Source organism: Python bivittatus, unplaced genomic scaffold, assembly GCF_059951505.1.
Source record: "Python bivittatus isolate LINGU-HERP-01145 unplaced genomic scaffold, Pbiv_v1 ctg000700_np1212, whole genome shotgun sequence".
NCBI lineage: Eukaryota > Metazoa > Chordata > Lepidosauria > Squamata > Pythonidae > Python > Python bivittatus.
The window spans coordinates 23,987,136-23,999,857 of record NW_028277098.1 but is presented as its reverse complement, the minus strand read 5'-3'; the positions used below and the strand labels follow the sequence as shown (position 1 = coordinate 23,999,857).

General features: G+C 35.6%; 1 protein-coding gene across 4 annotated transcripts in view; it reads left to right on the top strand.

The window, feature by feature from the left end:
* DPYD (dihydropyrimidine dehydrogenase) overlaps positions 1 to 12,722 on the top strand; it is a 578,647-nt gene that overhangs the window by 154,831 nt on the left and 411,094 nt on the right. For all 4 annotated transcript variants that reach the window (XM_088153490.1, XM_088153491.1, XM_088153492.1 and 1 more), the window contains one exon: positions 11,063 to 11,224. In XM_088153490.1, the coding sequence (XP_088009616.1) occupies positions 11,063 to 11,224 (162 nt within the window). The remainder of the gene's footprint in view (positions 1 to 11,062; positions 11,225 to 12,722) is intronic.

The following is a 12,722-nucleotide window of genomic DNA, read 5'->3' as shown; positions in this document are numbered from 1 at the left end:
TTCCTGTCCACTTAGATGCATGTTTTGCTGTGGAATTGCCCAAGAGAAGGCATTTTGTAAACAAATCACGAACAGACATCTGTTAAATTAAAAACATTTACAAAGCATTCTAATATCCAAGCCTGTTTTCATTCATGAATAATGGTAAAAACTGGACTTCTTGGTATAATCGTAACTTTTTTTTGGTCCTATCTTGCTTACGCAGGCTTGGAATCCTGCTGCCTACTTCAGTTAAATCTCCTTAGGAGAACCTGGCCCATTTTGAAAGGACTGTGGTGCCTGCACTAAGCCAGCTGACTGTATTCCTGATAAATATGACTATGTCTCGCTTGGTCTTCCACAGAATTCAGAATTATGTAGTAGTTAACAGGAAACAAAGCAAAAGGAATTAAAATTGGGGAAGCAAAGAGTGGCTGGGTAGGAAGCTGGTTGCAATTCCACCCCGTTGTACAATGCAGATCACTTTCTCAGTCTCAGAGACTTTAAGACATTTGGGCTTCAACTCCCAGAATTCCCTAGCCAACATTCCAGCTGGGGAATTCTGGGAGTTCAAGTCTACACATCTTCAGGTTGCTAAGTTTGAGAAACACTGGTCTAGACAGAAAACTCTTTTTAAACTCTACCAGGTACAGCAGGATATATTTCAGAAAGGAAGCATCTGGATTCTTTGTTCCCCTTGCATGAGATTTTATGCATTTCAAGAAAAGAAATGTAGAGGGTCATCTGTGTTCATTCTCTTTAAAGGGAAAAAACATAGAAAACTTATTTTCTTCTTTTTCAGGTTCTTTGTCGCCCTGTGGGCACAATCACCACCAAAGGCAAGGTTGTCCAGTACAACAAATACATACGTTTATTGAAGTGTAACTTGGATACAAATGTTCTTCAGTACATTTTTCGATTCCAGCACAACTAGTTAGAGGTGCACCTCACTGATCAACAACTGTTGTAAACATAGAGGTTATTGAAATCAGTAATCAGTTACCACAAGTTGTCTTTTAGCTCCTTGATTCTAAAAAGATTCTCCAATGCTATAAAATGGAGAAGCTCTTAGACACTACTGTACACAAGCACACCCTTCCAATACAGATAACACACTTCAACCGTAAATACCTAGCAGGCACATTCACATAGCGTGTTAAGATTGATTACACTTACTGCTGGTTAGTTGTGTGTGTGTGTGTGTGGGGGTTGCTTAGCATGTTTTGCAAACCAATCCATTTGGCTAGTTGGCTGAGGTTATTGTGCAGACCAAGAAAACTGGCTAATTCTGTATTAGAATAAGTGTATTATGAGAAAGACATGCATATGTTCTTCAATCTTGAATACAGAATTTATTGGTGTTGTAGTATAATTCTTGGGCTGTTTTTTTTTTTTTTTGATAACTGCCATTAGTTGGGTTAGTAATGTGGTCCTTTTCAATTAAGTGAGAGCTTAGCTGCCACCATTTACCACATTTATTTTTAAATAATGGTAGAAGGAGATGAGAATAACAACATTTATCTTTTAGAATATTTCCTAGAGGTATGATGCTGATTCTGACAAGGAACAGGTCTGGTTTGTTTAAATATCTAATGAAAGCCATTTATGTATCCCGTAGCCTCAATTTAGTAATCAACTAAAATTTAAGCAAATTCCAAGTATCAGTTTTTGATATGGGGAAGACCTCTGGAGAAGTTAATTGGCAGTTGCTTTTATTTAGAGTACATAGTTCTGGCTTAGATTGTCCCATGGTTTACCTTTAAAAATAGCACATTCCTAGTATTTATGCTTGCTGACACTCACATCCTTTCTTTTTATTCTTTTTTTTTGTATAATTTTGTGATTTATTGTATAATTTTAAAAAAGATTAAAAACTAATATAAACTAATATAAAGTGAGAAAAAGAAAAGAAGAAGAAAGAAATAAAAGAGAACATTAAAAGTGCAATAAAGGGAAAAAAAGTAAAAGAAAAATAGAAAAGAAAGAAAAAATATACAAAGAAGTAGTTTCCAATCTTTTTCACAGCAGTTATAAGTACAGTCATAAATTTACCTCTTACTCTATGGTTACAACATAGCTCTCTTCTTTCTATAATCTATTCTGTCTAATCATCAAAACCATAAATCACAAATTCATTTTTTTCTGCTTCATGCAAAAAGTCCATAAGAGTTTCCAGTCAGCAATAAACGTAGATATTGTCTTTTCTCTCATCAAAGAAGTCAATTTAGGCATCTCAGCAAGTTCTAGCATCTTCACCAATCATTCCTCCATTGTGGGTAGTGCCAGATCTTTCCATCTTTGTGCATACAATAACCTCACTGCAGTTATGTATAAAAACAGAGTTCTGTGACTTTTTTTTCCCAACTGTTTGTTCAACAATCCCAAAACAAAAACCTATGGTTTCAATTGTATATTAATCTTTAAAATCCTCTGGATCAGTGTATGTATTTGAATCCAAAATTTTCTAGCTTTTTTAGAGATCCACCAAACATGATAAAATGTCCCTTCTTGTTGTTCACATTTCCAGCATAAATTTGAAGAATTTGATAAATTCTAGACAATTTCTGTGGTGACATATACTCTTTGTAACATAGTGTAAATTTCAATCCTTTCAGCCACATATTTTCCCATTGTTCCATCTGTATATTATAACCAAAATTTTTAGCCTCCTTTATCATACATTCTTTCACCTGTTCTTCTTATGTTTCAAATTTTAATAAAAGTTTATACATTTTAGCCATTACATGTTCATCATTTGTACGCAGTTCTATTTCAAACTCAGACTTACAATGTTCAAAACTATAAATTATTTTGTCTACTTTAAATCTTTCGAGTAACTGTAAATAAGAGAACCATTGACAATTATATCCCTTTGCCACCAGTCCTTCTCTTGATTTTATTTTATATTCCCCTTGACAAAATTCTAGTATCTCACGATAAATTAGCCGTTTGTGTTTGCCTATTATTTCTTGTCCATAAAATGCTTCTTGTGCTGAGACCACAAAAGTGTTTTCAGGCACAACCTTAGTTTGTATCTATTTCATATTCTCAGTTTGGTACATTTGACATAATGACTTTTAAATCCACATTAACCTTGACTATTGTACCACAAATATCCATGCCAGCCAAATCTCAGATTGTGTCCTAACTCAACAAGCCTTCTATTTCTCAGCAACATCCAACCAAACAGCAAGCTGGAAAATATAATTTGAAGTCAGGTAAACCCAATCCTCCTCTTTCCTTTGCATCTTGTAACACCTTATATTTAACTCATGGATTTTTCCTCTGCCACACAAGTTTAGGTATATCCGTCTGCCACTGTTTAAATGGTGCATCAGTTGTCAAAACAGGTATTGTGTGAAAACAAAAACATCATTCTAAGCAAAACATTTTTATCACAGAAATTCTCCCCAGCAATGACCATTATAGTTTCTCCCATCTTAATATATCTTTTTTAACTCCATTCCATGTCTTAACATAATTATTTTGAAATAACATACAACTCATATTTGTCATAGTGGTACCCAGATATTTCACCTTCTTCTCAATCTTAAAACCTGTTTTATTTATCAGTTCTTTTTGATCTTCTATTCTGATATTTTTTGTTAACATCTTCGTCTTCTGCTTATTAATCTTAAAACCTGCTAATGCACCAAATTCTTTTAATTCGCCATTAATATTTCAATTTCCTTTAAAGGATATTCCAGAACCAACACCAAGTCATCTGCAAAAGCCCTTAATCTATAAGACTCTTTTGAAATCTTTACTCCCACAATCTTCTCATTTTGTTTTATATCTGCATTCAATATTTCAAGAACCAAAATAAACAAGAAAGGGGGCAGTGCCCACTGTCTCCACATCCTTTCTTTTTATTCAAGAAATAAAAGAAAAGTACATTGCCACAGATAACATGGTTCATTTCTTCATTCTTGCTGACATGTTGGGACCAATAGTTTGTGGAATTACAATTGCAAGTAGTATATTTGTGCTATAGTTATGACCTGTGCTTTGAACAATTAATAACAATTAATTCAAGAGGGAAAATTCCTTTCTGATTTCAGGACAGTTCATCTAATCAGAGCAATAGTTCTTCCTGCTATTTTGTGCTATGCTTAGATGTCAGTGATTTGCTCACAGTTGCCTGGATTTTAATAAAAACTCATTGTGTCTTTTTATACATAGAAGTATTAATTTGCAAAGTAGTTTTCTGCTCTTTGTAATAATCCACCACTGCTGTTTCCAATGGCCAGCTGTGATGATTTGCTCAGTATTTTTGAAGCATAAATCCTTCAGTGGAAATGCCAAACTATTGGACCTCTTCTAAGGGTATCAAATCTGGACTGCAAATTTCCAGACAGACATGAGGTGGAAGCAAAGAGTTAGAGTTTTTCATACCTCTTTGATGACACAGAGGTCATATAGCTTTTGTACACTAAATAATATAGTCTTACCTGCTACAACTGCCATCACAGTTAACATGGACAGTAAAAAGATTTGCTTAAATAAAAAAAGCAAGTGTCGGTATCAGTGTTGCCAACACTTCCTACAAAATTGTTTATGGGAGAAAACCATGTTTACCAAGAACTCCCCATTAAAGTTGTATAATTATTCTAATTTTCATTAGCATCTAATTGAGAATACTTGAGTGTGTATATATGTATTGTTATGGTTGGTCGCACAGTCAGCCAGATGGTTAGACTGGATTTGGCATTTTTGTCCACCTATTGAGTCCTTCCCAAGGACCTGGGATAGCAGATCTTGTTGTTTGATAGTGGACTCAAGCAGAACTGGAAGCCCAGGATAGGAAGCCCAGAAAAATAATGACAACATCCATGCAGCAATGTTGACAGACTCTTCTTACCAAGGAGCATTGGTGGGTGTGGAATGTTGCAAGTACACCAAACAGTTGAAGAAGAAAAAAGGGCATTAGAAGAATATCTGAAGGACAGCAAAGAAGATGCACTGAAGCTAGTACACCATGAAGTCTTACTGAATACTGAAGACCAAACTGGCCTACAAGGAAGACCAAATGAAGAATAGAAAAGAGACATGGCAAGGCAAAGTATTATGTGGCCAATACACATAAAAATAGTAGGTAAAGCAGGTAACAACAAGATCTGGCAATGGCTAAGAGCAGGAAAATTGAAGAAAGAGAGAGAGGGGCTAATTCTGGCTGCACAAGACCAAGCCTTAAGAACAAATGCATACAAAGCCAGAAATGAGAAGACAGCAATAGACAGCAAATGCCACCTCTGCAAAGAAGCTGAAGAAACAGCGGATCACTAGTTAGCTGCTGCAAGAAGATTGCACAGACTGACTACAAACAATGGCATGACAAAGTGGCATAGCTCTCATCTTCCTTGGAGCACACAAGCCCCAGAACCACGTCAAGGTTACAGCCTCACTGGGCATATTATTATTGTTGTTGTTGTTGTTGTTGTTCTTGTTGTTCTTGTTCTTGTTCTTGTTGTTGGTCACATAGTCAACCAGATGTTTAGACTGGATTTGGCATTTTTATCCACCCATTGAGTCCTTCCCAAGGACCTGGGATAGGTAGATGTTGTTGTTTGATGGAGTTAAAGGTATCATCACATTATTATTAAGTGCAGGACTAAGAAAATTTTTAACTGAAAAGGCCCTCCCCAGAAGGTCTCAGATAAAAGGTTCTCATTGGTTTGACTCAGAATGCCATTCTCTGAGAAAAAGATTAAAGCTAGCTATGCGTCTAACACAGAACTACCCATCAAATAACAACCACACTGCTATGCTAGTACTTAGACAAGAGTATAAGAAAACTACCAAGCATAAGAAGTCTCTTCATTTGTCTTCTTTCTGGTTAAATTTAGAATTAGCAGCCAAAAAACCAAACCCAGTCTTTTTTTGGCATATGATTGCAGGAATATTACGGGAACGTAGGTTTTTCCTGGACATTCCTATACCTGCCTCTATGTGGGAGGAATATTACAGCCAAGTATTCACTGCCTCACGTTGCAGTGGATTAGAGGACTCACAAAAAGATATACAAAATGGTTGTAGTCCCTCTCCAACCTGGCCTCCAGTGACTGAATGGGAGACTAGAGGACTTATTCAGTCTTTGAAGCCCAATAAGGCTCCCAGGGAAGATCTCCTACCCCCTGAATTATTCAAATGTCATATTAATTGGTGTGCTCCCTTACTTGCAGGTTTATTTAGTCATATAAACAATTCCTGCCAAATTCCAGCTGGTTGGGAGCTCTCTGTTGTGGTCTCCATTTACAAAAGGGGTGATAAGAGTGACCCCTCAGATTATAGACCGATTAGTCTAATTGACATTGTAGCAAAATTGTATGTCAAATATCTTTTATACAAGATCGAGGACTAGGTAATTGAAAAGGATTTGCTCCCCGAAGAACTGGATTTAGGCCTGGTTGCTCCACCATTGATAACTGTTTTATCTTATATCATCCAATAGAAAAATATACAGCCAAAGGGGGCCAACTGCTTACAACTTTTATAGATCTCAATTTAGCATTTGATTCAATAAACAAGGACCTTCTTTGGAAGAAACGTACGGACCTGAGCATGGATCCCAGACTCCTCTTTTTAATTAAGGCATTATATTCAAACTCATGCCTAAGGGTACACACAGGAGCTCATAGTTCCCTAACAAGGATAATTAGAACTAACAAGGGGGTCAGACAAGGATGTATTATGGCTCCCATCTTATTTAACCTGTATATTAATGATATCCCAAAGTCCCTTCATTCAACCGATATGCATATGTCTGAAGTTAAAAATAAACATGTAAATATTCTGATTTATGCAGATGACATGGTATTGATGTCACACATCTAGGTAGGGATGAGAAGACTGCTGTGTAGGTTTAGTTTATACTATGCACTCAACTACCTGAACATCAGTAAGTCTAAGACCAAGGTAGTTGTTTCTGGGAAGAGGCGGACTAGGTGTAACTGGAGCCTGGATAGAGAACATATAGATCAGGTTAAGTCCTATTTATACCTAGGACTTGTTCTTACAGAAACAGGCTCCTGGCTCCCACATTTTAAGAGGATTTCTTTAAGGACTACAGCCTGTGCCAACTCCATCAGGCAGCTTACCAACCACAGCTACCTAGGTTCTCTAATTCCAATCATAAAGGTATATAACAGCAAAATAGTCCCAATGATTACTTATGGTGCAGAACTATGGGGATATATAAAAGTCCCCTTATTGGAACAGATACAGTCCACTTTCTTGAAATGCATCTTGGGGGTGGACAAATCTATTCCAACTCCAGCAGTAAGGGCAGAGCTGGGTATACCCCCCTATACAAACCCATTTAGTAATTAAAGTATTCACCTATTGGCTGAAGAACTTATCTATGGACCCAGATAGACTACCCATGCTCTGTTTTGAAGAGCAGTTGAATAATATGCCTTCTCGCTCTTGGGTTGTCCAGCTCTCAAATGCCATATCACAATATGGATTCCCCATCCAATTCCCAGTCCAATCAGATCTGAAGGCCAAGAAAAGTTTCAAACAAAGGGTCATGGATGTGGCTGCCCAAGAGGATATTGTATCTCTTAAACACGTTAAGTCCTTGAAGTGGCTGGCTCAGCACAAATCAGCCTCCCAGCTAGAAAAGTATTTAACAGCTTATATGCCCCAACATCTTAGAAGAGCTTTTTCAAGAGCTCGTTCTGAACAACTACACTCCATGGTAAGATATGGGAGGTTCCATGGAGTTCCATCTGAAAAAAGACTGTATATCTGTGGTGCACCATGTATTGAAGACACTGCACATACCCTCTTTGATTGCAAACTATATTCAACAGAAAGGACTGTTTACTTAGATTCCTACTTAAAAACTAAAAAATACTGGGGTACCCAGGAGAAATTGTCTTACTTTTTGCAGGGGACAAACCTGCGTATCACTAGTAAGACTGCATTCTTCATATCAAATGCGACTTTGAAGAAGACAGACTTTTTAGATCAGATTGGGATTAATTGCAGGGGTGACGACTTCTTATGAATTTGTTCTATTTTTTTTAATATATATATTTGCTTGTATACTTGTAATGGTTTTATACTTTTGATATGGTCAGATGACTAAATCAATAAAGTTTGTTGTTGTTGTTGTTGTTGTAAATAAATGCTTTTCAGCTTCCCAGTCTAGGGTGTGAGGAAGTGCGTGGAAGGTATGACTCTAATGAATTTACATTTCAGTTCTTTTAAAAAGAGTTACTCTGCCATGATTTCAGATAGGCTAGCAAAAAAAGGTAGGAAGTTTTAGTGTACAAGGATGAAGACAACTGGTTAGTTCTTATGCTATTGTTCAGATTTTGTCTTTTAATTAATATTTGATCTTTAATTGTTTTCATGATCTCTGGAATAATTTAAATTAGTGCTAAAAATATATCAGCCACAATGCAGTGCAGAATCCACTTGCTGGATTCTTTAATTTGTTTGCTATATTATTCTTTAATAAAATGGTAGCTCATGACACATACTTCCCAGTGGTTACATAGTCCGTGTAAACTGTACATAATGGGTTTAAATGCAATGAATAATGCATCTTGGCATAAATTTAATCACAATAATAATCCAGTGGCAGTGGAAAACATTCAACATTTGAATTTACATAATGGACGTATTCTAATGAAGATGCCACACAAGTAAATTAGTATGTGAAAATTTGTCTTTTAACTGTTATATAATTAATTGTTTTTAACAGGGAAAAATAAGCACCTGTTGAATATGTTGCAGAGAACGTTCTATCAATACATTAAAATGGCTACACATTTGCATGTGCTGATTTGGCATTTATAAGTAAATAACTTTTTAGATTTCAGTTTTAGTGTAAAAGACATCTGGTTTGATATTTCAACTTTCATCATGTACTAAAAGACACTAACATTCTGACAAATAAATTGAGTTATATTTTTATGCATTACTTCCTTTAAAATGACAATATGTAACTTGTTGGTTACCATCTAGATTAGCTAGAATGTTAATGTAAGGCAGTTTGCAGGAATGATGGAAAAAGACCAGCCCACTCTCCATCTGTTACTTTTTTTATCATTGTGCCCAAAGCTTTGAAAGCAACTTATTGATTCACTTATTTTAAAACTCATCTTTTCAAAAATATTTGGTCAAAGCTGCTTAATAATTTATTCTAATTTTCTATTTGTTGTAAGAGAGATTGGACAATTGGATGGAATGTATCAGTGAAGTATAAAAATGGAGAATACTGCATGTGTATTTCTGGCTCTTTCTTTGTCTCCAGTAGCTGACCAGCTGTGAGTACAGCTGCTTCTAATATTCATAGATAACCAGTTATTTTCTTCCATAAATTTGGAATATTGATTTCTTACTGAACTCAAAATGTTTTCATCAAACATGTGACATTCATTCATTGCTCCGGTTACACAGCGTGTAGCTTGCCTTATTACAAGATTTGTCATCTTGTGATATGATAATGTTTCCATGCAAGCTTCCACTTCTAATTTATCTGGTAGTTTCTATGATACCAAGAACATTTTCCATATTTTAAAGCCTGGCTTATTTTCCTGGTTTGTTTGTTATTTTTAAGCCAGACTCCTCTGGCTTCAATCTGATCAAAATTCTGATTGAAGCCAGGACCTTCCCACTGAAACTGACATAGGAGGGAAGACCTGAAGAAAGGATCTAGGGCCAATGCTACCATTTGACAAAGTGAAATAGATATTTAAGCAATTATTTGGGGGTGCAATGAAAGGGTAAGAAGAAATTATTACTATTTAATATTTTGCTGTTAAAGTTTTGATAGCCCAAAGAGCAAGACACTTGCAGGATATTTTATCAGGGCTACCAAAATAATTCAGCTGATTGTGAGGAAAATGGCTGACTCAAGTAGAAAATGGAAGCCTTTGGCCCCCATGCTCATTAATAGTTTTGTAAGCTGCAATGTATGTAGCCTCTAATAGTCATCCAAACTTTGCCATTGTCAGAAGCTCTCTTAAACCATGCAGCATGGAGACTGCAGAAATAGGTGGGTAGGCTAAGCCTTTGAAGGAGCTCTCTAACTCCTTCAAAATAATTTTCTTGTTACTCTTTTTCTATTGGCATATCTAGCAGTTCCTCCAAATCCTGTTCTTCCCAATGTCTTTTATTGCTTCTCCTATAAAGTTAAGCAAGGAATAGAAAAAGAAAAGTCAAAGGAGGGAGAAAATTTGATGAATGGAAATTAATTTTGGTCTCTGCATGCTTCCCCAACTTGTGCCCTCCAGATGCACTGGATGTTTATTACTGTACTTTCTCAGATTTCATATCAGTTGAATACTAGGCAAGACTGTGTTGGGAAAGGCTGTTCTAATAACAGCAGTATTTGGCATGTCTTCCATTTCAGCTGCAAAGTTGAGGGGGAAATTTTTCTTCACTGTATGTTTCCAGTTATTATAAAGAACACATTGGGAAAGATAATGCTGCTTTGTTGATGCAAAAGAAAATACAACACTTATTAGATGGTGAGGTGCTTAGTGTGAGGTGAACCAGCATGAAGCTGCCCTTAGATCAATTCAACAGCTGGTCTGGCTGAATCTTTGGTAGTGTACCAACATTATGTGTCTGTTTTATACATTAATAAGTCTACTTTGCCAAAGGTCTTGTGAAGCTTATGGATATGTGATCAGTAATAATGAGAAGAAGTGGCTTGATAGATCTTTCAGATAAAATTAAAATTGTGAGTGAAGCTGTATCATCTTGCATTTTTATCTATCTAACTGGTTTAGAATTGTAGGATGCCATTATAGATGCTTGCACAGATTCAGTATTATTTCTACACGGAGATAATTTTGCTATGGATAGATGGGGCAGAGGCTTAAAACCCATTTCAGCTAATAAGAAAATTTCAGTCTTTAAAATAAGATGACATGATTGAAAGTGGATTTACAATTTGTAAGGATGGGTAATGTATGACTGCTTTTCATGTGAAATCATACAGTATTGTAAAAATATTTATGGCTAACCCAGCACATGTTATACAGATGAAATACTGCAAGCAGGTTCTCTAACATTCAATATTTCTTCTAATATGAGATTGCTGTTGTTTTTCCTGTTTCTGCAGAATTACTATGGAGCTGCCAAAATGATCTTTTCTGACAATCCACTTGGACTGTCATGTGGGATGGTATGTCCAACTTCTGATCTTTGTGTGGGTGGATGCAATTTATGTGCCACTGAGGAAGGACCAATTAATATTGGTGGACTACAGCAATTTGCTACAGAAGTAAGTAAAGATGTATTTAGACAGCTCTATTTTTCCTTTCTTCTCTATGCATGAGATTTTGCAGCGATTCTTTTCTTTTTTTTTGGAAGCAGATGTGATAAGATTTCTTTTCTTCATATAGAACACAAGAGCAGAGAGTTATTAGCAATTAAGAAATTAGTTTCATGTTCTAAAGTAATTACTGCACAAAATTTATAAACATCATTTATTCCAGTTTTCAGTCCCACATATAAGTTTCAGGATAGATTACAAGTATAAAGTTAAATGTATACTGGATACACACCTAGTTAGTTACACTGACAATTATTTTTTTTTTCATTTCATTATTTTCATTATATTTTCGTCAGACTAAAGTTCAGCTCATCCACAGTTTGGATTCAAAATATAATAATTCAAAGGGAAAACCAGAGGCATTAAAAATGTCTCACTTGTAAGAAAGAAAGGACTTAATAGGATGCCAAGACATTAACAAAAAAGGAAGGATGGTGCCAGAAGTTAAAAAGTCCAGTGCTTTAGTCACCTGAATGTCAGACAATGGGACATTAGAAAATGGCCTTGAAATATTCTAGCCCCAAATCATCAACAGCTTTGTAGGTAATAATTAGGATTTTGAAGTTTGTTTGGAAGGAACAGGTAGTTAGTGCTGATTTAATAATATAAAAGTTGCATGTGCTGAAAAACAAACACTAAATTTATACTTGAGCTACAGCATTGATCTGAATATCGGCAAACTAGGTATAGCAAGAAGGATATTCAGAATATTATGAGGACTGAATTTTAGCACACCACCCTCATTTAAAATATTGTTGAATTTTGTGCGTTTCAATTTTTTTTTGTTAAAACATGCATGTTTTATGAAAAAAAATCATTAAACCATAAACAGAGTGCTATGATCATGAAGTTGGCCTTACTGCTCTGGCCTACTGTTGGCCTACTGTTCAAGCCTTGATCACATACTAAAACTCATAATAGCTGTACATGTTAGAATAGCAACATATAACAAACAAAATAACAAAGGTGCACAGTAAATGTTAATTTGCTTTTAGAAATTTAGTTTGTACAATAGAGGTTTTTTTGGGTGAAGACCTAATTAAGATGTCCGCTTCCATGTTGTTTAGCGCAGGGTGGACCTAATGGAGTTTATGTTGAGTTTGTTATTTTATAGTGTGCTATTCACAAACCCATTACACTGTTAACTTTTGGAATAAGCAACTTTTTTCAGGCACAGGAAGGAATAAACAATAGTAATCAAATAAATTAAAGGCATGAGATCAGATAAACCAGCTCCATATGCGACTTCATACATTTTCTTTCATTCTTTAAACTTCTCACCTTTCTGCCTTTTTAAAGGATTTCTTCAACTCCATCCAAACTATTTTTTTAGCCTTCCCTTTCCTCCCAATTCATTCCATCTTTCTTCATATCATTGCTTTGCATTCTGATCCTCCTTCATTCTCTCTGTATGGCTAAACCACCTCAAAAACTTCTTTCATATTGG